The 26,929-nt window shown below is 44.9% G+C and overlaps 1 protein-coding gene across 3 annotated transcripts in view; it reads left to right on the top strand.

The window, feature by feature from the left end:
* The first annotated feature begins 3,459 nt into the window (after nucleotides 1-3,459).
* Nucleotides 3,460-26,929, top strand: part of LOC136791943 (zinc finger protein 264-like) — a 39,013-nt gene continuing 15,543 nt past the window's right edge. The window contains exons 1-3 of one of the 3 annotated variants that reach the window (XM_067020021.1): nucleotides 3,460-3,883; nucleotides 5,492-5,618; nucleotides 20,718-20,813. In XM_067020021.1, coding sequence (XP_066876122.1) covers nucleotides 3,662-3,883; nucleotides 5,492-5,618; nucleotides 20,718-20,813 — 445 coding nt within the window. In that variant the 5' untranslated portion in view covers nucleotides 3,460-3,661. The remainder of the gene's footprint in view (nucleotides 3,884-5,491; nucleotides 5,619-20,717; nucleotides 20,814-26,929) is intronic. The other 2 variants (XM_067020022.1, XM_059044625.2) reach the window with 2 other exon arrangements.

The raw sequence follows: 26,929 nt of genomic DNA, 5'->3' as shown, positions 1-26,929 counted from the left end.
CACCTCGCTCTGCCACACCCCACCATACTTTTTGTTTGTAAATGATTTCAAAATTACAGGAAAATTTTAAGAATAGCACAAAGAAACTCTGTATACCCTTAAAATAGATTTATCAACTAACATTTTGTCACATTTGCTTTATCGTTCTCATTCTCTTTCTCCCTCCCATTATACATCAATTTATATTTTTCTGAACGTTTTGAGAGCTTTACACTTAATGCCTCTTTCTTATTTGTTTGTATTTTCTGAGAAGAAAGACATTATCTTATACAACCAGAAGAAATTTCCAATATCAGTGAATTTAGCATTAAATCAATAGATACATATGATTCACATTACATTCATCATATGTAATCCACCATATATCATAGGATCCATCATAACAATGGATCAATACTGGATTTGATTTGATTAGGCAGAAGCATGTCTTCATCTGGAGATTAAGTCTGGTTTTAGGTAGTATGTATGGGTACCAAGTTGACAAGGAGTGGAATGTGATGGCTTGTTTTATGTGTAAACTGGACTAGGCTATACTACTCAGTTATTGGATCAAACACTAATCTAGGGTGTTGCTGTGAAGGTATTTTGTAGATGTGCTCAACATCTACAACCAGTTGACTTTAAGCAAAGGATTCTATTTTTTTTTGCATTACGCGGGCCTCTCACTGTTGTGGCCTCTCCCATTGCGGAGCACAGGCTCCGGACGCGCAGGCTCAGCGGCCGTGGCTCACGGGCCTAGCTGCTCTGCGGCATGTGGGATCTTCCCAGACTAGGGCACGAACCCGTGTCCCCTGCATCGGCAGGCGGACTCTCAACCACTGCGCCACCAGGGAAGCCCCAAGGATTCTATTTTGATTAAGTGGTTGGGCCTTATCCAATCAGTTGAAAGGCCTTAAGAGGAAAAGTAAGGTTTCCCTGAGGAAGAAATTCAGCCTCAAGACTGCAGCATTAGTTCTGGCTACAGAGTTTCCAGCCTGTCCTCTACCCTATGGATTTTGGACTTGCCAGCCCCCACCATTGCATAAGTCAATTCCTTGAAATAAATCTGATATATATGTAATGTATTTTATTTATATATTGCATGTACATATATATACACACATAAATGTTTATAAATATGTATATTCTACTAGTTCTCTGCAGAACTGACTCATATCATACACTCTTCATTCCTTTGACCTAATTAACATCTTGTCACTATAATTCTATCTCATCTTAAAAAAAATTAAATCCCTTAAAGGCATTTTCAGCACTCTTTGATTCCATTTCTCAATGTGTATGCACACTAAAATCATGAAAAGTGCATTTTACTCTTTCAGCTCCACAGTTATGAAAAAAAATCATCAATGGTGACTTCTAAGATTCCCTAATATATCTCTGGGTGGCCATTAGAAGCTCTAACATGAGTTTGTTGGTTTCCTGTCATCAGCCACTTAATGAAGTCAGGCTGGTCCAGTGTTCATTCTCTGATCATTTTCTTCTCCAGTCTACACTCATTCCCTTGACAGTCTCATCTAGTCATGACTTGAAATAACAGTGTAAACTAACAACTCTCAAATTTATATATCCAGGCTTGAACTCTCTCCTAATGTTCAGTCATAGGTTGAAATGATTAAGTGACACATACTTTGTGGTCTCATAAACATTTCAAATTGACCATGCTTAAAACTGGAGTTTTGAGTTTCCCACCAAGTCTCCTCCACATGTGGCTTCCCCATCCCAGGGGATGGAAAATCCATTCTTCAGGTGATCTAGGCCAACTACATATGAAGGAGGCTCTGGGCCAAAGAAGACTCAGGAGGGTGCAGTAGACAAGTGTGCTGTGTATCAGAATGGGACTTCTGGTTTCCTTCTCAGGAGAATTTTTAAGCTACTTTTTTTTTTTTAAAGACTTAAAAAAATATTTATTTATTTATTTATTTTATTTTGGCTGCACCAGGTCTTAGTTGTGGCATGTGGACTCTTAGTTGCGGCATGCATGCAAGATCTAGTTCCCTGACCAGGGACTGAACCCGGGCCCCCTGCATTGGGAGAACGGTGTCTTACCCACTGGGTAAGTGGGTCCAGTCTTACTCACTGGACCACCAGAGAAGTCCCTAAGCTACTTTTAAAAAATCTGTTCCCCTAGAATGCTACCAAACCAAACTCAGGTTCATTCACTCCATGCACAGCAAAGCCAATCTACTGACACTGGGTTGTGGTGAAGTAAAGTATAGCGTTTATTGCAGGGTGCCAAACAAGGAGAACAGGCAGTTCATGCTCAAAAGACCTGAACACCCTAATGGCTTCAGGAAAGGGTTTTTAAAGACTGTTAGGGGAGAGGGGCCTAGGATGCAAGATCAGCTCATGGACAATTTTCTGATCGGTTGGTGGTGAGGTAGTAGGGTGGTGTTTCTGGAATCTCACCATCAGTCTTCTGATTCCAACCAGCCTGGCTTCTGATGTGTTTGAGGTCAGCAGTTTCCACCTGGTGGGAGTCTGGGTTCCGTAAAAACAACTTAAGAACATGCATCAGACATTGTTAACTGTTTTCCTTAAGGAGAACGATGGTCTTGTGACCCCATCCTGCAGGTTGACTTCTTGCTTTAGTTATTATCCCCTTCCCTCCTTGAATGCCTCTTCTTTGTTCCCATTGCTGCCCCTTAAATGATTAACTGTTTGAGCCCACTCTTTGGAACTGAGCGAGGCCTAGTCTGCTAAAGCTTTTTCCACAGACAAGAAGTGGGGGACACAGAGAGGCTTGGGGGGTGTGGGAGGAGGCTCCACAGGGTCCTGCTAGATTTCAAGAAGAGGCTCTCGGGGATTCCCTGGCAGTCCAGTGGTTAGGACTCCGTGCTTTCATTTCTGTGGATCCCGGTTGGGTCCCTGTTTGGGGACCTAAAAAAAAGAGGATCTGGGAAGGCGTAAGGGCGGGGGAAGGGGGGAAATCACTATGCGGGCTGCGAGCCTACATCACAGCCCTACACCCTTTGCACAGCCCTGGGCGACTGTCCCAGCATTCCAAGCCTCAGTTTCCCTGGGGCACAGCATGGACGCTCTCGCTGCCACTGCCTGGTCTTCTCCACTTGAACCCACTGTTAAGAAACAGGTCTGGGCCAGCGCTTAGTTCCTCCTCCTGTGGCTCTTAGGTGGAGGAAGACTCTCCCCTCCCCGATGCCTCCGCCCCCCTCCCTCCCCTCCCCCTCCCTCCGCCCCCTCCCTCCCCTCCCCCTCCCTCCCCTCCCCCTCCCTCCGCCCCCTCCCTCCCCTCCGCCCCCTCCCTCCCCTCCCCCTCCCTCCGCCCCCTCCCTCCCCTCCCCCTCCCTCCGCCCCACTCCCTCCTCCCAGTTAAGGCGCTCCTCACGTCTGCGGATCTAGGGGAGACTACATTACCCAGAGGTGTGCATTATGCGTCTGAGGAGGGCGCTGGCCAATGATGGCCAGTCGTAGGAGCGTTTCCTGCGGCGCACGTACGTGGGCGGGACTTCCGGTTTCTCTCAGAGGACGCCATTTGCCTCAGCGTTTCGCTCCTGTCTGGCTTTTAGGTTCCGAGAGCTGGGCTGCGCGGCTACTTGGGCCTTTCGTGTGGACTGAGCAGGGAAGGGGGATGGGACTCCCTTTCGTGCCTTGGAACGGGCCGTGACTCCTTAAACGGGCGCATGCACTGGTCGCCCGCCGGGCCATGGCCTCTCCGGGCCCTCGGCACCCACCGTTCGTCCCCGCAGTTCCCGAGGGCGGCGCCCGGTCTGGTGCACCTTTTACTCGGAGAGCGGCGGTCAGCCGAGGTCGCCCGGCCAAGGCGGGACGGAGGCGAGGAGCAGCAGGCTGCCCGGTGGTCGCCTCTCCCAGCGTGGCTGGAACGCAGGGCCCCATCATGGCGGCGGCGCCGACCCACCAGGCTCAGGTGAGTGGATGCTGGTTGCGGAGTTGCTTCTCTCCGACGGCGGAGACGGTTCCGGAAGGGAGGCATCCCATGGGTTTGTCTTCGCGGTCGTGTGCTCTTGGCGTGTGGAGCTGCTTTGCTACTTAATTTATTCTCGGTCCTAAAAGCTGTTGGGTCTCTGATACGTGTTCAGTAAGTTGTGAAAAAGTGAGTGATGCATCCTTCAGGGGTTTCCATCATAGTAAATTCCGAACTCCGCCATGGGCTGCAGGGACGTACCCCGCCCCCCCCGCCTTTCTCCAGCCGGTGGCCTTGGGAAAGGGAGGGAGAGATACGCGCATGGACAAAGCCAAAGTGTATTGGTTGTTTCACAAGGCCCATGAGGGCCTGTGAGCTTGCCATGGTGCCTTCTAGATGCTAAGACGTGTCTTGGGAGGGCGAGGTTCTGTAGTCTGTTGCCGAATGTTCCATTCACCTTCAGCCAGGTCAAACGTTGTGGCCAGTCTCATGGCCAAAGCCAGTGTTATCTCTAGCCATTTGTGCTCTCTGGTCCTAAAGTATTCCTGGCGTAGGACTAAGTGCTGTCAGGGTTCAGGAAGGAAGCGGCTAATGGTTCATTGTGGAACCTCCCCGGAGTCTGGGAGACCCAGGAGGGTGTGGGGAGCTGGTCCAGGTCATGCCATTATCCAGGTAGTTCCCCCCTTCAGGGGTCTCGCCAGGGAGGTCAGTAATGAAGGTTCTGCTTCTCTGTGCATGTTTACAGGAATATTTTCAGGCATGATGAAATGGACTTAACAGCAAAAATTGGTGTAAATGGTTAACAATCTTGTCATTAGCTATTCATTTTGATGATGGAAGCGTGTTGGGTTACTTTATTAGACCCTGTATTAGGGTAAACTGTGTTAAAATCTTGCTCCTCGTGTGTAAGACACAAGACTGTTGCTGGATTTGGTGGAGCTCCCTTAGTCTCGAGTCATCGGCTGGCATGGAGATATTTACGTCAGGGGCTGTGGGACAATTAATGAAAATCCCCAAGCACACTGAACATTGAATAATTTCTGTCTAAATCTCACAACTGTTATTGGTGAAGTGGGAACTATTGTTGTATTGATCCAGAAATCAAGGCTCAGCGAGATGAAGTGATGTCTCCGAGGTAATACAACTGGTAAGTGTTGGGTTTCAAGAGTTTGGATGTAAACAAGAGAGTGACGAAAGAACTGGGGACTTTTAGTCACTTTAACCAGGATGTGAAGCCCTCAGCATGGGGCAGGCAGCTAGAAGGACCAGGGAGGCTCAGGTTGTTGTTACCATTATTGATACTGTTATTATCATTATTTATTCATTCCTCTGAGGTCCTACAGCCTCTCCTGTCTGCATCTGACAGCCCACACATTACTTCCATTGTCTTGTGTGACTTTCCAGTGGTTCCCACATAGATTTCTTTCTTACACTACTGTATTATGTCCAAAACATTGTCCACTTCCACTTCAGCCCAGCCTAGAGCTTGGCCCTCAGGAGGTGTTAAGTGGTTAGGGTCTTGATCTCTCTGCACCTTTAACAGCCTTCCAGAAACAGGCTCTGATCCCATCCAACAGCCCCAGGATCAACACTTCTACCTCTGTTTGACAGGTGTCTGTGACTTTCGATGATGTGGCTGTGACTTTTACCCAGGAGGAGTGGAGGCAGCTGGACCCGGCTCAGAGGACCCTGTACCAGGAGGTGATGTTGGAAAACTGCAGGCTCTTGGTGTCTCTGGGTAAGGCCTTGCCACTCTGCCATGCAGAGGACCTGCCATTTCCTTGTCAGATATGCTCTGGCTCCATGCCCGGCTGATCGAGAAGCTTACACTCCCTCTTCCCTACAGCTTCAGTCATTTTTGAGATTCATCTTTTCCTGCCTGCTATATCTGTGTTTCTTTGAGCAAGAAACAGTTTCTCTTTGGCTCCCAAAAGGTGGTGGAAGGAAATGGGGGTGTTCTGCAGAACCCAAAGGCAGAATTTCCAGTTGGGCCACATGGGACTGAAATAAGGACTGGGAACCACCAGGATTATGCTGGCTTCTGGATCTCTTGTCCTGATTTCTCCCTCTGGCTTTGCTCATGTCTGTCTTTTCAGAATGGCTTTTGTGTCTCAGCAAGTTTGTGGCAGGAGTGGCCACGCCAGTCCCTGCTCTCTGTGGCCTCCCGTTGCCTTGTTTTTACTTATTTGCGTACTTAGCATTGTTTCTTTTTCTTTTTCTACTGCTGGGCTCTAGGGGGTTGTCCCTGAGGCAGGAGTGGCCACCTGAGCCCATACTTCCCTGAGCCTCTACCCCAGTGCCCAGCACAGACTGGCCTCTGTCTGAGGTTCTTATTTCACATTCCAGACAGGGAGCTGACTGGGTGGGACTGGTTGGCTCAGGTGTCCCCTGCAACCCAGTCCACAGGGCTGTGAGTGATGGCATGGTCTCCAGAAAGAGGGTGAGGCAGGTGGGACCTGGGGAGGTTTTTGCCTTCAGTGCCAACAGGTATTGTTCTAAACCACAGGATCTCGGTTATGGGGCTTTTCTGTTCTCCTGTGCCTTCATGATTGTCTCTCATTCTGTGAGTCCTGGCCAAGATCCTCTGCTAGTCCAAGAGAGAGAAGCTGAGAGAGTAGTGCTTCTCAGTACTTGGCGGATTTGTCCCCAGGAGACGTTTGGAAGTGTGCAGCCACATTTGACTGTCACACCTGGGGTGTGGGTGGTCCCGGCATCTAGTTGGTTAGAGTCCAGAGATGCTGCTTCGTACCTGAGGATGGACAAGACAGCCCCATACAACAAGGGATGATCCAGCCCACAAGGGCAAGAGAGCCAAGGTGGAGAAACAGCAGCCTGAGGATAATCACCTTAGACCTCGCGGTTGGAGGGAAAGGAGAGCTGTAAATCCAGGGCTTAGGGTCAGACATGCCTGTTTTTAGAGAATTGGGATTGTATTGTGTTGCACAAAATTAGGAAAAGTTTTACATATTTAGATATTTTATAACAAAATTTTAAAAATAAAAAGGTCCACTCTCTGGCCCTGCTGACCCTTCACTCACCTCCCCACACTTTCCCTGAGCTCAGTCTGCTCTGGTCATGCCAGCATCTTTCTATTTCCTGTGCACATACTTAACATACTTGCCTTGGGCCTCTGCAGTTGCTGTTCTCTGTGCCTGGTGGGTGTGCTTGGGCATTATGGCTTTTATTTTCTTTCTTTCTTTTTTTCCTGAATTTTTAAATGTAATTCTCTATATTTTTTTATACAGCAGGTTCTTTTTAGTTATCCATTTTATACATATTAGTGTATATATGTCAATCCCAATCTCCCAATTCATCACACCACCACCACCGCCCCCCCGCCACTTTTCCCCCTTGGTGTCCATACGTTTGTTCTCTACGTCTGTGTCTCAGTTTCTGCCCTGCAAACCAGTTCATCTGTACCATTTTTCTAGGTTCCACATATATGTGTTAATATACGATATTTGTTTTTCTCTTTCTGACTTCACTCGGTATGACAGTCTCTAGATCCATCCATGTCTCTACAAATGACCCAATTTTGTTCCATTTTATGGCTGAGTACTATTCCATTGTATATATGTACCACATCTTCTTTATCCATTCGTCTGTCACTGGGCATTTAGGTTGCTTCCATGACCTGGCTGTTGCAAATAGTGCTGCAGTGAACATTGGGGTGCATGTATCTTTCTGAATTATGGTTTTCTCTGGGTATATACCTAGTAGTGGGATTGCTTGGGTCATACAGTAATTGTTTTTAGTTTTTTAAGGAACCTCCATACTCTTCTCCACAGTGGCTGTATCAATTTACATTCCCACCAGCAATGCAAGAGGGTTCCCTTTTCTCCACACCCTCTAGCATTTGTTTGTAGATTTTCTTATGATGAGCATTCTAACTGGTGTGAGGTGATACCTTCTTGCAGTTTTGATTTGCATTTCTCTAATAATTAGTGACATTGGGCAGCTTTTCATATGCTTTTTGGCCATCTGTATGTCTTCTTTGGAGAAATGTCTGTTTAGGTCTTCTGCCCATTTTTTGATTGCATTGTTTGTTTTTTTAATATTGAGCTGCATGAACTGTTTATATATTTTGGAGATTAATCCTTTATCCATTGATATGTTAGCAAGTATTTTCTCCCATTCTGAGGGTTGTCTTTTCATCTTGTTTGTAGTTGCCTTTGCTTTGCAAAAGCTATTAACTTTCATTAGGTCCCATTTGTTTATTTTTGTTTTTATTTCCATTACTCTAGAAGGTGGATCAAAAAAGTTCTTGCTGTGATTTATGTCAAAGAGTGTTCTTCCTATGTTTTCCTCTAAGAGTTTTATAGTGTCCAGTCTTACATTTAGGTCTCTAATCCATTTTGAGTTTATTTTTGTGTGTGGTGTTAGGGAGTGTTCTAGTTTCATTCTTTTACGTGTAGCTGTCCAGTTTTCCCAGCACCACTTATTGAAGACACTGTCTTTTCTCCACTGTATATCCTTTCCTTTTTTGTCATAGATTAGTTGACCATAGGTGGGTTTATCTCTGGGCTTTCTATCCTATTTCATTGATCTATTGTTCTGTTTTTGTGCCAGTACCATATTGTCTTGATTACTGTAGCTTTGTGGTATAGTCTGAAGTCCAGTATAGTCTGCAGTCTGATTCCTCCAGCTCCGTTTTTTTCCCTCAAGACTGCTTTGGCTATTCAGGGTCTTTTGTGTCTCCGTACAAATTTTAAGATTTTTTTTGTTCTAGTTCTGTAAAAAATGCCATTAGTGATTTGATAGGGATTGCATTTAATCTGTAGATTGCTTTGGGTAGTATAGTCATTTTCACAATATTGATTTTTCCAATCCAAGAACATGGTGTATCTCTCCATCTGTTTGTTATAATCTTTAATTTCCTTCATCAGTGTCTTATAGTTCTCTGCATACAGGTCTTTTGTCTCCCTAGGTAGGTGTATTCCTAGGTATTTTATTCTTTTTGTTGCAGTGGTAAATGGGAGTGTTTCCTTAATTTCTCTTTCCGATTTTTCATCATTAACATGTAGGAATGCAAGAGATTTCTGTGCGTTAATTTTGTATCCTGCAACTTTACCAAATTCATTGATTAGCTCTAGTAGTTTTCTGGTGGCATCTTTAGGATTCTCTATGTATAGTATCATGTCATCTGCAGACAGTGACAGTTTTACTTTTTTTTTCCCGGTTTGTATTCCCTTTATTTCTTTTTCTTCTCTGATTGCCGTGGCTAGGACTTCCAATATTATATTGAATAGTAGTGGCAAGAGTGGACATCCTTGTCTTGTTCCTGATCTTAGAGGAAATACTTTCAGTTTTTCAACATTGAAAATGATGTTTGCTGTGGGTTTGTTGTATTTGGATTTTACTGAGGTAGGTTCCCTCTATGCCCACTTTCTGGAGAGTTTTTATCATAAATGGGTGTTGAATTTTGTTACAAGCTTTTTCTGCATCTATTGAGATGATCATATGGTTTTTATTCTTCAACTTGTTAACATGGTGTATCACATTGATTTGCGTATGTTGAAGAATCCTTGCATCCCTGGGATAAATCCCACTTGATCGTGGTGTATGATTCCTTTAATGTATTGTTGGATTCTGTTTGCTAGTATTTTGTTGAGGATTTTTGCATCTATATTCATCAGTGATACTGGTCTGTAATTTTCTTTTTTGTGGTATCTGTCTGGTTTTGGTATCAGGGTGATGGTGGCCTCATAGAATGAGTTTGGGAGTGTTCCTTCCTCCTCTGCAATTTTTTGGAAGAGTTTGAGAAGGATGGGTGTTAGCTCTTCTCTAAATGTTTGATAGAATTTACCTGTGAAGCCATCTGGTCCTGGGCTTTTTGTTGGAAGATTTTTAATCACAGTTTCAATTTCATTACTGTGATTGGTCTGTTCATATTTTCTATTTTTTCCTGGTTCAATTTTAGAAGGTTATATCTTTCTAAGACTTTGTCCATTTCTTCTAGGTTGTCCATTTTATTGGCATACAGTTGCCTGTAGGTAGTCTCTTAGGATGCTTTGTATTTTTGCAGTGTCTGTTGTAACTTCTTTTTCATTTCTAATTTTATTGATTTGAGTTCTCTCCCTCTTTTTCTTGATGAGTCTGGCTAATGGTTTATCAGTTCTGTTTATCTTCTCAAAGAACCAGCTTTTAGTTTTATTGATCTTTGCTATTGTTTCCTTTGTTTCTATTTCATTTTTTTCTGCTCTGATCTTTATGATTTCTTTCCTTCTGCAAACTTTTTTTGGGGGAGTTTTGTTTTTTCTTTCTCTAGTTCCTTTAGGTGAAATTTAGATTGTTTATTTGAGATTTTTCTTGTTTCTTGAGGTAGACTTGTATTGCTATAAACTTCCCTCTTAGAACTGCTTTTGCTGCATCCCATAGGTTTTGGATCATCGTGTTTTCCTTGTAATTTGTCTCTAGGTATTTTTTAAATTTCCTCTTTGATTTCTTCAGTGATCTCTTGGTTATTTAGTAACGTACTGTTTAGCCTCCAAGTGTTTGTGTTTTTTACGTTTTTTCCCCTGTAATTGAAAATCTCAGCGTTGTGGTTAGAAAAGATGCTTGATATGATTTCAGTTTTCTTGAATTTACTGAGGCTTGATTTGTGAGCCAAGATGTGATCTATCCTGGAGAATGTTCCATGTGCACTTGAGAAGAAAGTGTGATCTGCTGTTTTGGGATGGAATGTCCTATGAATATCAATTAAATCTATCTGGTCTACTGTGTCATTTAAAGCTTGTGTTTCCTTATTTTCTGTTTGGATGGTCTTCCTGTTGGTGTAAGTGAGGTGTTAAAGGCCCCATTATTACTGTGTTACTGTTTATTTCCTTTTTCATAGTTGTTAGCATTTGCCTTACGTATTGAGGTGCTCTTATGTTGGGTGCATGTATATTTATAATTGTTACACCTTCTTAGATTGATCCTTTGGTCATTATGTAGTGTCCTTCCTTGTCTCTTGTAACATTCTTTATTTTAAAGTCTAGTTTATTTGATACGAGTATTGCTACTCTAGCTGTCTTTTCATTTCCATTTGCATGGAATATCTTTTTCCATCCCCTCTTCAGTCTTATGTGTCCCTAGGTCTGAAGTGGATCTCTTGTAGACAGCATCATATGTATGGGTCTTGTTTTTGTATCCATTCAGTGAACCTCTGTCTTTTGGTTGGAGCATTTAATCCATTTACATTTAAGGTAATTATTGATATGTACGTTCCTGTTACCATATTCTTAATTGTTATGGGTTTGTTTTTGTTGGTCTCTTTCTTCTCTTGTGTTTCCCACTTAGTGAAGTTCCTTTAGCATTTGTTGTAGAGCTGGTTTGGTGGTACTGAATTCTCTTAGCTTTTGCTTGTCTGTAAAGCTTTTGATTTCTCCATCAAATCTGAATGAGATCCTTGCCAGGTAGAGTAATCTTGGTTGTAGGTTCTTCCCTTTCATGGCTTTAAATATATTATGCCACTCCCTTTGGCTTGTAGAGTTTCTGCTGAGAAATCAGCTGTCAACCTTATGGGAGTTCCCTTGTATGTTATTTGTCATTTTTCCCTTGCTGCTTTCAATATTTTTTCTTTGTCTTTAATTTTTGCCAATTTGATTACTGTGTGTCTTGGCGTGTTTCTCCTTGGGTTTATCCTGTATGGGGCTCTCTGAGCTTCCTGGACTTGGGTGGCTGTTTCCTTTCTCATGTTAGGGAAGTTTTCGACTATACTCTTCAAATATTTTCTCAGGTCCTCTTTCCCTCTCTTCTCCTTCTGGGACCTCTATAATGCGAATGTTGTTGCATTTAATGTTGTCCCAGAGGTCTCTTAGACTGTCTTCATTTCTTTTCATTCTTTTTTCTGTTCCACAGCAGTGAATTCCACCGTTCTGTCTTCCAGGTCACTTATCTGTTCTTCTGCCTCAGTTATTCTGCTATTGATTCAGCCTAGTGTAGTTTTCATTCCAGTTATCGTATTGTTCATCTCTGTTTGTTTGTTCTGTAATTCTTCTAGGTCTTTGTTAAACATTTCTTGCATCTTCTCTATCTTTGCCTCCATTCTTTTTCCAAGGTCCTGGATCATCTTCACTATCATTATTCTGAATTCTTTTTCTGGAAGGTTGCCTATCTCCACTTCATTTAGTTGTTTTTGTGAAGTGTTATCTTCTTTCTTCATCTGGTACAAAGTCCTCTGCCTTTTCATTTTATCTTTCTGTGAATATGGTTTTCCTTCCACAGAGTGCAGAATTGTAGTTCTTCTTGCTTCTGCTGTCTGCCCTCTCCATTTTGGCTTTTTACATGGCTGCCCCTTCTCAGCCCAGTTGCCACCTCCTCAGCAGCTGTGTTCTGACTACCAGACTTCATGGAGCATCTCATCCATCCCTCTCACTTTCTCTCATCATCCTATTTATAACCATAAAAGTGGTTCTCAACCAGAGATGATGTCGCTCCCTAGCGGAAACTCAGCAACATCTGGAGATAGTTTTGGTTATTACAATCTGCACGTGGATCCTACACCATCCTTATAATTGGATGGGCTCCTCCCTACCTTTCCAACAAAGAATTATCTTGACCTAAATTATTATGTCAGCTTGAGAAATCCTGTTTCTGAGAGTGCAGGGACACTTGTTCAGCTGGCATTGCGATACAACCTGATATAACCATTCCATCATTTCTTCTCTTCCTGCCTCCTTGAATGTGTTTGTTGGAAAGTCTGGGTTTAGTGCTCCCTCCTAACATACCTTCTCTGCCTTCCCCACACTCCCTACCCCTACAATTGTTGCTACTTCCCCTTGTCAACAGAGGCAGTAGCCTTAGGCCAGGAGCCCTGAGCAGCAGGCAGCTGAGCTCTCTGGAACTTAATAACACTGTTTTGATTTCACTTCTGTGTTTTTTTCATGGTGATGTGCCATCAAGGGAAGTGACCCTGGGTTTCCCATTTATTGGAGTAATGCAGGATTCCCTTTTTGAAGAAATCTAAGAAAACATATATTAAGTGGGTCACTTTTAATAAGCAATTGATAACTGTCACTATGCAGGTATCCTGAGCCCTGACCAGGTATCAGGACTGTTCAGGCACTATTCATGCTCCACTCATTGAAATTGTCACAGCATCCCCACTGTATTAGTTAGTATCTGTGAGATTTGAATATTTCCAACAGGCTTTGGGGCACTAGGGGTTGTCCCTAGTTGTCTGGAACCTGGATCTGCTTGCGTTAGGGCAGGAGGAATAGTGGCCTGGTGTGTGAGGTTTAAAGAGGTGGGCAAGGGTGTGACTTTGGATTGCACAGGAAGAGTATGCTCCGATATTCCACATCACATTAAGGAAACGTTGGGGGATAATAGTGGAGAGTTTTAGAAGGTATGGCATAAGTTGTCCTGTAGAGTATAGAAAACCATTTTGAGAATGAAAAAGAAGAACATAAGTAGAGATATAGGAAGTCCTTGCAGGCAGGCTCATGTTTCCCATTTATGTAGCATTAGCCAAGAAAATCGATATGTAATTTGGGGAGAGCCTAAGAGTATCTTTTAGGAGTTATAAGGTGTGCTAAAAGTATGGTTTTGTATATATACATGTGTGTGCATGTTAGTGTGGTATTCGTAAAAAAATAATAAACAAACGTGGGACTTCCCTGGTGGCGCAGTGGTTAAGAACTTGCCTGCCAATGCAGGGGACACCGGTTTGAACCTGGTCCGGGAAGATCCCACATGCCGAGGAGCAGCTAAGCCCATGCGCCACAACTACTGAGCCTGAGCTCTAGAGTCCGTGAGCCACAACTACTGAGCCCATGTGCCACAACTACTGAAACATGCGTGCCTAGCGCCTGTGCTCTGCAACAAGGGAAACCACTGCAATGAGAAGCCCACGTACTGCAACAGAGAGTATCCCCCACTCGCTGCAACTAGAGAAAGCCCATGCGCAATGAAGACCCAACACAGCCAGTAATTAATTAATTAATTAATTAAAAAAACAAACAAAATCCCTTTTCCTCATAACACTTCTGATATCAAACGTCTGGGTTTTCCATACCAGGCAATTCTGACCCTAACTACCTGGAGTTAGCACAGACTCCACAGGTTAATAAGGATTCAGTCCCATAAGACAGCCCCTCCACCTCCCACCCACCCACTTCAAATGTCAGTCACAAGCCCTCACAACCTGTCCTGACCAACCAGCTATAAATTGGAGCTTTCCCTTTTGGCAGACTGAGGCATATACCAGGATCACAGACAGCAGCTCAGGAACATGGTAGAATCCCTAATAGAAGAAAACAAAAAGGTCCCAGGTCTGATTTCTGTCTTAGGAGAGGAAGTTCATGGGTATCTGCTGGGGTGAAGGTTTTCGTGTCCCCAGGTGAAGTCATCTTCATCGGTGAGGTTTTGGTCTGGGACGTGGGGCAGGGTATCCTTTGCAAGTGGGTACGCACTTGACTTGATGTGGGCCTCGGTATTTGCCATGTTTGATTGAAACAGTGGCTTCCTCAGAGGGTTCAGGCCTCTGAGTTATAAACCAATGAAAGCACCCAGACCAGTTATAGTAAGAGCAACAGTTACCAGAATGCCATATGGCTTTTCTTCAGGGTTTGGTTTGTTTGTTTTGTTTTGTTTTGTTTTGAAGTTGAGGGCAAGTGGATTCCATATCAGGTAACCAGCTGCCTGGCCTGTGGGGCAGTCTGTGGGGGTGCCAGGAGTGTGTGCCCCCTCCTTCTGGTCTCCAGCCTCATGGGATGATGGGAAGCTCTGTGTGTAACTGCAGGGGAGACAGTGTGAATGGCCTCCTGTAGAATGAGTCTTTGTGTACATAGAGGTGAGGCACATTCCTTTCCGGAGCAGGAAAGGGCAGTGGGACATTTTTAAAGGTATGTGATTCAAGGAGCCTTGAATTAAGGCTAAGTGATGAGATAGAGGTCCATTGAGGGGTTTGTTTGTCAGACTGGAGTTTGAAAAGGAGCTGTTTAAGGAAATCGTTGTTTTTCAGTTAAACCAGCTATTTGGGGCCTATTGGGGCCGTAAAGCTCTACTGACTACCTCTCCAGAGCCCAGCATTGTGTAGTTTGAGAAATGAAATGTGTATCTTGGTTATTGTCAGTAATGTCTGTAATTCCAAAGGGAGTACGGAGCTTCCTGACAAGGCCTATCGTTGTGGCCTTTGTAAATGTAAGGACATGTGATTTTGACTTACTTTTGGGGTGTTTGTGAGACAAGAGTTTCTTTACCCTGAGGGAGGCAGTATTTAAGCAATGGCCCAACAGTTTATAATGAATGTGAAGAGGAGGCCATTTGTTGATCAGGGCATCTAGTAATAAGATGACCCCCTGAATAGGCCAAGAAATGTTTCTTAGGTCCCATTTTTTATTTGGACATTCTGGCTATGGGATAGAAAGAAGCAGCAATCTACTGAGCTCCGTCATGTGCTATGGATGTAAGAGATCCACAAACTCCCACAACTGTTCACTCACTTAATCCCAAGGTGCTCCCCAGGTAGCCAAGGGCTGTGGGGAGGGGTGCCCTCCTCCAGCATCACGGCATCTGGCACGGACCCATCTTGTCCTACAAGAGGAATATGTCAGAGGGCCCAGGTTGGGTTCCATCCTGTCCTGGGGCCTCAGGAGCTGTGCTGAGCTTGTGATGTGCTGTTGCCATGATCCAAAGCTTGATGGGCAGCTGGGTGTGGCAGTCAGTGGCTCGGGGTCTGCAACAGCCTTCATTATCCGGAGAGCCTTGCGTATAGTTAGTTGTTGTTTTAGTAGCATATAGTACCAGGCTGAGGGGGCAGTCTGTTACATCAGAAGCCCTTGGGCATCTTGTGGCCCCGTAGGTGATTCAGAAACTCCAGGAGGTGTGAAAAGAGGTTTTCAAAGCCTCTTTGGTGAAGGAGTCTCTGAGGACACTGAAGGGACTGGCTATTTAACAGTATTTTGAGCAGATTTTAGAGCTTTTGTTGGAGGGAGTCTCATTTAAGGTGGGCTGATTTGCAAGTATCAGCATCAGGGAGAGTAAATAAAATTTATAAATGAGGAATATGTGGCCACCAAACCCAAAACAAAGTAATACTAAATAGTATTTTTATCTAAAACTAGTCACCAAAGCATTAAAAGGTGTTGGACTCACTGTCACAAGTGTGTCAGGTGAATCTCCTTAGATGAGGTTGTCATTGATTTAACATGGCCTGTGCTCCTGGAGAGAGGTGGGTGGGTGCAGCTGAGGTCTTGGCTGCAGAGGGTGTGGGTGTTGCCAGAGCTGTTGATGGGGCAGCCTGGGAGAGGAGTCCTATTTACCTTCAGAGCGAAGGCAAACCGTGGTTGAGAGGCTGTCAAAATACACACCAGCAGAACACGTTAGCCAGATCTGTAATTGAAGAATAATTACCGGGTTCTAATAATATTGGGTATTGGGTGTGTGGATCTTGTTAGTCAGTTCAGGCTGCCATTACTGTGTGGTTAAACAGCAGCTTTATTTTCTCACAGTTCTGGAGGCTGGAAGTCCCAGTTCAGTTGCTGATAAGGATCTCTTGGCTGGCCACCTTCTTGCTGTGTCCTTACCTGACTTTTCGTGTGGCTTGGAGAGGCCTTCTCTTCCTCTTAAAAGGATACCGGTCCTACCAGATCAGGGCCCCACCCCGTGACCTCATTTAACCTTAACTACCTCCTTAAAGGCCCGAAGTCCATATAGGGTCACACTGGGGATTAGGGTTTAACACATGCAGTTTAGGGAGCCACAATTCAGTCAGTAACAGGGACCCTAACAGATGGGGCCACTGCATTAAGATTGCAGTAACTCACAGTGAGGTGCCCTGTGTTTTTTTAGGTTTAAGAACACGCACAGCTGGGCTGTCATGTGGAGAAGCAGTGGGGATTATCACCCCTTGATTAATTAGGTCTTATATAAAAGTTTTACTCCCCAAAGGCCCATTTCAACTTACATTGGGCTGAATAATTATTTTAACTCGGGTCTACAGGGGCCCATTTTATCAAGCCAATTAATTTCTAAGTGCCAAAAGTTTATTTTAATTGTGTATTGTGTCAGAGCATCTATGCCCAATATGGGATACTTTAGGACATTGGGTACTAGGGCTATAGGAAATTCAGGTAAAGCTACAGTCAAAGTGAGATATACCTATTTTTTCTCTTTAATATTTAGGTACTTTTTACAGTGGTGGAGTAGAGTGTTTCAATTTAGTGGTATCCCCAGGTATAGCTATGATTTGAGCCCCAGTATTAAATTCATGAAGTTTTGTCGGTTGGTGCATTTTATTTATTTTTTATTTATTTTTATTTTTTAATTAATTTATTTTTGGCTGTGTTGGGTCTTCGTTTCTGTGTGAGGGCTTTCTCTAGTTGTGGCAAGCAGGGGCCACTCTTCATCGCGGTGCGCGGGCCTCTCACTATCGCGGCTTCTCTTGTTGCGGAGCACAGGCTCCAGACGCACAGGCTCAGTAGTTGTGGCTCACGGGCCTAGTTGCTCCGCGGCATGTGGGATCTTCCCAGACCAGGGCTCGAACCTGTGTCCCCTGCATTAGCAGGCAGATTCTCAACCACTGTGCCACCAGGGAAGCCCAGATGGTGCATTTTAGCAAATTCTAAAGATAATTTACTTTTTTTTTTTTTTTTTTCCCAGTATGCGGGCCTCTCACTTTTGTGGCCTCTCCCGTTGTGGAGCACAGGCTCTGGACGCAGCACAGGCTCAGTGGCCATGGCTCACGGGCCTAGCCTCTCCGCGGCATGTGGGATCTTCCCGGACCGGGGCATGAACCCGTGTCCCCTGCATTCGCAGGTGGACTCTCAACCACTGCACCACCAAGGAAGCCCCCCCCACTTCTTTCTTCCTTTTGAGCTTTTTAGCCATTTAAAAACCTGGTTTTTAGTTTTAGTTTGTCTCCTGCTGAGGAGAAGAAAGGGGGGGGAGGGGCCTGGGGCCTCCAAGATGCAGCCTCTCCCCTGGATGGCCCTGGTCCACAGCATAACGAGCCCCTTCCTCCGCACTCCTTTTTTTTCTGCCTCCAAACAAAATCTTTTGGGGTGGGGTCACCTTTATGCCCCCCCCACCACCATTTTTCTTTCTTTTATTTGAGTATTTACCTGGTAGCCTCTTAGCAGTCCCAAGTGGCAACCACTGTGCGTGGCAGCCTGCCTTTCCAGGGAGGGGCTGGGGCTCATGCCTCAGGACCTCAGTGGTGGTGGCAGTGTCCTGATGGGGTGACCGTTTGGTGTTGAGGAAGAGCTCTCCGCGTGCTGGTCTGCAGCGGCACTCATGAGTGCCGGACACATTGGCCGGGCTGAAATAATCTGGAGTAGGTTGAGAAACATCCTCAGGTGTCTCAGAGGGCAGCAAAAACAATATTCCTTATTCCTTTGTTTCTCCCCCCATTATACGTTGAACTAGCAGTCTCCAGAGATGGGATCTCTTATCCACTACGTGGTTGGGGCAAACTGCAACAACAGTAAGGCAAGCAGCCGTGGCAAGGTTTGCCTGTGAAGCAGTCTAAGCCTCTTCTGTGCCATGGCATGTGTGAGGGGGGTGCCCTATGCCACTCGGATCCCTGTATTGCTCCAGGAACCAGAGCCTGGACTCTGGCCAGGTGTGCCCTCATAGGGCAGGCAGTGCCTTCAGTCTCTCACAGGGTGGTGGGCAGCTCAGTTGAGCGGCCCCCCACAGACTTCATTGTTGTTGGCTCAGTTGATCACACTTGAATCCCAGCCGTCTATGGGGGGACCTCGGCGTTAGCCAGTAGCCGGTTACCTGGTTGCCCCAGGGTCACGAGCCCAGAAACTTAGTGTGTTGACCATGGCGAGACAGACTAAGTGCTCCGTCTCTTCCCAGATCAGGTGGCAGCTAGGGACTCACAGCCCTTGTAGACCTAGACAGGAGGAGCGCTCTAAAGAGTTTTGCTTGGTATCTAAAAAAAGACTTAGATCAATGGAGACATACCTTACTTTGACCGAAAAGAGTCAATATTTTAAATATGTGAGTTCTTTAAATTATTCCATCAATTTTAAACAACACAATGCATTTAAATTGCTTGGTACAGTCCCTGGGATATGGTTACACCCTGTAAACGTTAACTTTCAATTATTATTAAGGTTAAAAGTTCATAGTGATGTGGTGGATTGGTTAAGCACCTGGACTCAGCCACTGTTCAGCAGAGTCTTCTCAGGGAGTGACATTTGAGCTGAGACCCAAAGAGAGGTAGATGGAAGGAGCAAGGTGGGGAGAGAACAGCCTTCCAAGGAGAAGGGCCAGCATGTGCAAAGGCCCTGAGGTCACAGGGAGCGTGACTCCTGACAGCTGAAGGGAGGTCTCAGTCGCTGTTGCTGAGCCTCATGCTGGGCACAGAGCACACAGGAGAGCACATTGCTTAGTGATGACTGATGAACCCTGCCTGCCAGAGAAGCTGTCGGCGAGTCCTGGCACCTCTGCCATCGACTTCCTGCCAAGTCTGTGTGTCTTTCCCCTGCACCTGTGTTTGGCTGCATGTGACAGACTGGCTCAGTCTTCACCCTGGAGGAAATTTATTATCTCACCAGTACAAAGCTCAGAGGTGGGTCTGGCTACCGGGTTGGTGGGTGCCAATCCAGTTGTCTGCTTCTTCCTGGTCTAGGGCCTCGGGCAGGATCCCTCACAGGTGACCCAGGCTGCTGCAGGACTACAGCACCAGCCGGTCCCCTCACTCAGCCATCCTGGACTAGAGCTCTCTCCTCTAGAGGGCTGGTGTAGGTCACCTGCAACTTGGTGGAAACCAGAGTTTTCAGCCCTCCCTTGATGCCAGAATCTGGGGTGGTTTTTTTTAAATCTGTAGGTATCCACGCCTCACCTGCAGAGATTTGGTTCCTTTTTTTAAAAAATAAATATATTTATTTATTTTTGGCTACATTGGGTCATTGTTGCTCACAGGCTTTTTTTTTAGTTGCAGCGAATGGGGGCTAATCTTCGTTGTGGTGCGCAGGCTTCTCACTGCAGTGGCTTCTCTTGTTGCTGAGCATGGGCTCTAGGTGCGTGGGCTTCAGCAGTTGTAGCACATGGGCTCAGTTGTGGTGCATGGGCTTAGTTGCTCTGCGGCATGTGGGATCTTCCAGACCAGGGCTTGAGCCTCTGTCCCCTGCATTGGCAGGCAGATTCTTAACCACTGTGCCACCGGAAAGTTCCTATTTGGTTTCAGTTGGATATGAACCAGACATCTCAGGAGGTTTTAATGCACAGGTGGTTGCAGTTCACTTGGGTTAATTAGTAAACACCTTCTGGAAGGAGGGGGTAATTTTCTCTGTGTCTCTTGGCTGCAGCTGAATAGAGTTGGAACTCTGCAATGGAGGTCAAAGGGAACAGGTGTTGTCTATACAACCATCACTGCAGTCTAAAGTCTTTGGATCCCAACATTGGTGTTTGGTGTTTTTTTAAAAATTTTATTTATTTTATTTTTGGCTTCATTGGGTCTTCGTTGTTGCCTGTGGGCTTTTCTCTGGTTGCGGCAAGCGGGGGCTACTCTTCATTGTGGTGTCCAGGCTTCTCATTGTGGGCTTCTCTTGTTGGGAACATGGGTTCTAAGCACGTGGGCTTCAGTAGTTGCAGCACATGGGCTCAGTAGTTGTGGCACAGGGGCTTAGTTGCTCTGTGGCATGTGGGATCTTCCCGGACCAGGGCTTGAACCCGTGTCTCCTGCATTGGCAGGCGGATTTTTAACCACTGCACCACCAAGGAAGCCTGCAACATTGGTGTTTTTGACCTTGGTTTCCAGGTTACAGGTCAGGATTTCTGTGGATGGAATCAGCTTCATTCTGAGGTCTTGTCCACATCCTGAAGTCCCATGCTAGATCAAGGGGTTTTCTTTGTTTTCACAGAAATCCTAGTGTCTTCTTCCTTTCTCCATGAACAGGGTGTCCTGTTCCCAGATCTGAGCTGATCTTCCAGCTGGAGCAGGGGCAGAAGCTGTGGACGGTGAAGAAAGACCTCTCCCAAAGCACCTGTCCAGGTAGGAGCCAAGGTTTGGGCAGCTTGGAGACCCTGCAGGGGGAGGCTGCTGGCCCTGGTTCCCTGGGGAAGCATCTTGTTTGGGCCTCTGTGGTGGTCTGGAGGCCACGGAGCCCTTTGACCCCAGGTCCCTCTGTCCTCCTGGAGGATAGAGGTACATGAGCTGAGATGTGTCTTGGGCTCCAGCTGCCTGGGCTTCAAACCTGGTTGCCGACAGATCACCAGCTCTGTGGCCCTAGTGAACTTCGGGATCTCGTTGTGTCTTTGTATATATAAGTTTGACTAAGTTAAATCTTAGCTGCCGTGTCAGACAGACTGCAGCATCTTGGTGCTCAGCATATGGAAGCAGTTGTTCTTTTTTTGTATTTCTTTCTTTCTTTCTTTCTTTTGCCATGCCTCGCAGCATGCAGGATCTTAGTTCCCCGACCAGGGGTCGAACCTGTGACCCCTGCAGTGGAAGCTCGGAGTCTTAACCACTGGACCGCCAGGGATGTCCCTGGAAGCACTTTTTCTGAGTCACACCCGGTCCGTGTGACTGTGCAGCACACAGCTGTTCATGGACTCGGGTCCGCTCTGCCGTCAGCGTGTGGCTTGAAGGTTGTCCGTACCTCCTGCAGCTGGCAGAGGAGAGTGAGAGGGCAAGGAAGACTCCCACAAACACTAGCCCCCCGCTTCCGCTGACAGGCACTTGGCACTTGGCCGCACTCGGGGGGCGGGGCTGGGAGATGGGGCTGAGCCGTGTGTCCAAGGAGAGGAGCAGATGGTTTGGCGAGTGTGGTCTGCTGTGCTCAGTCTGTTCCTGATAGTTGCTCCGTCCCTGGGTTGTTGGGGATGTGGTCACATAACGCGTTAAAGCATAAAACCGCTTAGCACAGCGTCTGCGCCGCAGTCAGTGGCTCGTGGGCCTTTGGTGTCATTCATGTCCCTGTATTGTAATGAGTAATGCATCTCACGTTTCCCTCTGACCTCTGAGGAAAAGGGCCTTCCTTCCTCTCCCAGCTCCTCTCCAGCTCTCTTCTGCCTCCCGTTTCCTACCCTGTCCGTCCAGACACTCAGGAAGCTTTCCCTTGCTGTACGTCTCCCTACTCCTTCTGTTTGGTAAAACCTGATGGTGACATTTGTCCTGCTGTACCCCACATCTGGGCTGCTGAGGGCACTGGGGCCACCGTGTGTGGTGATAGGGCCCCTGCAGAGTTGTGCTGTTTCCCTCCTAGTCCCTGGGGCGGCCCCACCAGCCTGCGAGTGTCTGTGTGCAGCCTGTCGACAGCCCCTTAGAGGGGCAATTCCCAGCCTCTGCCCTCCACTCTCTGCCCTTCTCCACCTGAATATCACAGAGGCACCCAGTCAACATGCCTGGCAAGGAACCCATCACGATGCTCACTCCTTCCCCTCCCAAGTTAGAGCGCATGGTCCTGCCGTCCAAGCAGGTTGGAGACTGGATACAGCCCCAGAGACTGTATCCTCCCCCCTCCACCTCCATCGGCCCCTACACCCGGCCATCCTCGCAGTGACTGCCTCCCCAGCACAGATGTCTCAGCTTGTGACCCCTCATGTGTCAGCAAGTTTTCATGTTAAAAATCGACCCCCTTGTTTTGCTTGGTCTTCTACCCTTCCACACTAATTCAGACTCTCAGTCTATAGTTTTCCTTTCACCTAGTGGAAGAGATCTTGGCCCAGGCCATGGCCAGTTGTTGAACCGTGGTCCAGAGTACACCTTTTAGGTGAATTATTTCTTCATTTACTTTCTCCTTGTTTAGCAATTTCATCCTTGCTCTGCTCAAGGTAAAAATGTGCCCAGGTTTCTTACACTTGAAGCAAATAAAAAATGCTCCCGTTTCATATTGTATTCATCCACTTTCTGAGGCATTTAATTTTTTACATTTTTCCCCCTCACAAACAGTACTGCCAAGAACATTCATATATCTTGGTAATCTTGCACGTGATCAGGCTTGTCTTTTGTTATTTCTCAGAGTAAAATTGTTGGATTATAGGTTATGCAAATTTTCAAGTTTAGGTGTTAATGTTCTCTAAAAGGGATGTACCTATTTATAATTCTCCAGATTCCACCAATTATGTCCTTTTCAGTCCTTGACGCTGTAAGGCTCCTCAATTTTTGCTTAACAGACTGACACAAAATTGTATCTTAGGTGAGCTTGCTTTGCATTTCCCTCGTTCACAACCTTTAGCACCTTATCATGTGATTATAGGCCCATTTGTACAATTGTCCTCTCGTATCTGCAGTTTCTGCCTCTGCAGAATCAACCGAGCACAGATTGAAAACATTGGGGGGAAGAGAAAATACCAGAAAGTTCAAAAAAACAAAACTTGAATTTGGGGCTTCCCTGGTGGCACAGTGGTTAAGAATCCACCTGCCAATGTAGGGGACATGGGTTCAAGCCCTTGTCCGGGAAGATCCCACATGCCACCGAGCAACTAAGCCCATGCACCACAACTACTGAGCCTGTGCTCTAGAGTCTGTGAGCCACAACTACTGAGCCCGTGTGCCACAACTACTGAAGCTGTGCGCCTAGAGCATGTACTCTGCAACAAGAGAAGACACTGCAATGAGAAACCTGCACACCTTACCTAGAGAAAGCCCACGTGCAGCAACAAAGGCCCAGTGCAGCCAAAACAATAAATTTTTAAAAAAACAACTTGAATTTGCCTTGTGCTGGCAACTATTTATCAATATATAGCATTTACATTGTATTAGATATTATAAGCAATCTAGAGACGATTGAAGATACACAGGAGGATGTGTGTAGGTTATATGCAAATACTCCACCATTTTATATAAAGGACTTGAGCATCTGCAGATTTTAGTATGAGTAGGGGGTTTCTGGAACCAGTTAATCTGCCGTGGATACTGAGAAACAACTGTATTTTCTACTTTGAAATGTCATTTCATGGAAGATGCCTGTTTCTGTTAACTTGTTTCCCTTTTGTTTGTAGGGATTTTTTTTGTACATTCCCGATACTTTTATCAGTTATAGATGCTACTCTATCCCCAATATCAAAAAGATATCCTTGTTTTATTCTAAGATGTTCTAAGCTTGGCACTTAACATTTAACTATTTTTGGTCTGAGGTAGAATTTGAGTATAGTGTGAGATAGGAATGCAGGGGGTTTTTTGTTTTTTTTTTTTACTTTTTTAAATTAATTTTTTTATGATCCTTTTAATGTGTTGTTGGATTCTGTTTGCTAGTATTTTGTTGAGGATTTTTGCGTCTATATTCATCAGTGATACTGGTCTGTAATTTTCTTTTTTTTGTAGTATCCTTGTCTGGTTTTGGTATCAGGGTGATGGTGGCCTCGTAGAATGAGTTTGGGAGTGTTCCGTCCTCTGCAGTTTTTTGGAAGAGTTTGAGAAGGATAGGTGTTAGCTCTTCTCTAAATGTTTGCTAGAATTTACCTGTGAAGCCATGTGGTCCTGGACTTTGTTTGCTGGAAGATTTTAAATCACAGTTTCAATTTCATTACTTGTGATTGGTCTGTTCATATTTTCTATTCCTGGTTCAGTCTTGGAAGGTTATACCTTTCTAAGAGTTTGTCCATTTCTTCCAGGTTGTCCATTTTATTGGCATACAGTTGCTTGTAGGTTAGGATGCTTTGTATTCTGCAGTGTCTGTTTTAACTTATCCTTTTTCATTTCTAATTTTATTGATTTGAGTCCTCTCCCTCTGTTTGATGAGTCTGGCTAATGGCTTATCAATTTTGTATCTTCTCAAAGAACCAGCTTTTAGTTTAATTGATCTTTGCTAATGTTTTCTTTATTTCTGCTGTGATCTTTATGATTTCTTTCCTTCTGCAAACTTTTTTTTGGGAGGTTTTGTTTGTTCTTTCTCTGGTTCCTTTAGGTGTAAGCTTAGATTCTTTATTTGAGATTTTTCATGTTTCTTGAGGTAGGCTTGTATTGCTATAAACTTCCCTCTTAGAACTGCTTTTGCTGCATCCCATAGGTTTTGGATCTTCGTGTTTTCATTGTCATTTGTCTCTAGGTATTTTTTAATTTCCTCAGTGATCTCTTGGTTATTTAGTAACGAACTGTTTAGCCTCCATGTGTTTGTGTTTTTTACTTTTTTTCCTCTGTAACTGGTTTCTAATATCATAGCATTGTGGTCAGAAAAGATGCTTGATATGATTTCAATTTTCTTAAATTTACCGAGGCTTGATTTGTGACCCGAGATGTGATCTATCCTGGAGAATGTTCCATGTGCACTTGAGAAGAAAGTGTAATCTGCTATTTTTGGATGGAATGTCCTATAAGTATCAATTAAATCTATTTGGTCTATTGTATCTTTTTTTTTTTTTTTTTTTTTTTTTTTGCGGTACTTGGGCCTCTCACTGATGTGGCCTCTCCCGTTGCGGAGCACAGGCTCCGGACGCGCAGGCTCAGCGGCCATGGCTCACGGGCCTAGCCGCTCCCCGGCATGTGGGATCTTCCCGGACCGGGGCACGAACCCTCATCCCCTGCAACGGCAGGCGGATTCTCAACCACTGCGCCACCAGGGAAGCCCTATTGTATCTTTTAAAGCTTGTGTTTCCTTATTAATTTTCTGTTTGGATGATCTGTCCTTTGGTGTAAGTGAGGTGTTAAAAGTCCCACACTATTATTGTGTTATTGTCAATTTCCTCTTTTATAGCTGTTAGCAGATGCCCTATGTATTGAGGTGCTCCTATGTTGGGTGCATGTGTATTTATAATTATTATATCTTCTTGGATTGATCCCTTGATCATTATGTAGTGTCCTTCCTTGTCTCTTGTAACATTTCTTTTAAAGTCTATTTTATCTGATATTGCTACTCCAGCTGTCTTTTGATTTCCATTTGCATGGAGTATCTTTTTCCATCCCCTCACTTTCAGTCTGTATGAGTCCCGAGGTCTGAAGTGGGTCTCTTGTAGACAGCATATATATGGGTCTTGTTTTGTATCCATTCAGCAAGCCTGTGTCTTTTGGTTGGAGCATTTAATCCATTCACATATAAGGTAATTATCAATATGTATGTTCCTATGACCATTTTCTTAATTGTTTTGGGTTTGTTTCTGTAGATCCTTTTCTTCTCTTGTGTTTCCAACTTAGAGAAGTTCCTTTAGCATTTGTTGTAAAGCTGGTTTGGTGGTGCTGAATTCTCTTAGCTTTTGCTTGTCTGTAAAGCTTTTGATTTCTCCATCGAATCTGAATGAGATCCTTGCCAGGTAGAGTAATCTTGGTTGTAGGTTCTTCCCTTTCATCACTTTAAGTATATCATTCCACTCCCTTCTGGCTTGTAGAGTTTCTGCTGAGAAATCAGCTGTTAACCTTATGGGAGTTCCCTTGTATGTTATTTATCGTTTTTCCGTTGCTGCTTTCAATAATTTTTCTTTGTCTTTAATTTTTGTCAATTTGATTACTATGCGTCTTGGCGTGTTTCTCCTTGGGTTTATCCTGTATGGGGCTCTCTGCGCTTCCTGGACTTGGGTGGCTGTTTCCTTTCCCATGTTAGGGAAGTTTTCGACTATAATCTCTTCAAATATTTTCTCTGGTCCTTTCTCTCTCTCTTCTCCTTCTGGGACCCCTATAATGCAAATGTTGTTGCATTTAATGTCCCAGAGGTCTCTTAGGCTGTCTTCATTTCTTTTCATTCTTTTTTCTTTATTCTGTTCCGCAGCAGTGAATTCCACCGTTCTGTCTTCCAGGTCACTTATCTGTTCTCCTGCCTCAGTTATTCCGCTGTTGATTCCTTCTAGTGTAGTTTTCATTTCAGTTATTGTATTGGTCATCTCTGTTCTTTAATTCTTCTAGGTCTTTGTTAAACATTTCTTGCATCTTCTCGATCTTTGCCTCCATTCTTTTTCCAAGGTCCTGGATCATCTTCACTATCAGTATTCTGAATTCTTTTTCTGGAAGGTTGCCTATCTCCACTTCATTTTGTTGTTTTTCTGGGGTTTTATCTTGTTCCTTCATGTGGTACATAGCCCTCTGCCTTTTCATCTTGTCTTTCTGTGAATGTGGTTTTTGTTCCACAGGCTGCAAGATTGTAGTTCTTGCTTTTGCTGTCTGCCCTCTGGTGGATGAGGCTATCTAAGAGGCTTGTCTAATTTATTTATTTTATTTTTTTGGCTGTGTTAGGTCTTCGT

This window comes from Kogia breviceps, chromosome 18 (assembly GCF_026419965.1).
Source record: "Kogia breviceps isolate mKogBre1 chromosome 18, mKogBre1 haplotype 1, whole genome shotgun sequence".
NCBI lineage: Eukaryota > Metazoa > Chordata > Mammalia > Artiodactyla > Physeteridae > Kogia > Kogia breviceps.
This window is presented reverse-complemented; position numbering and strand designations above follow the sequence as displayed.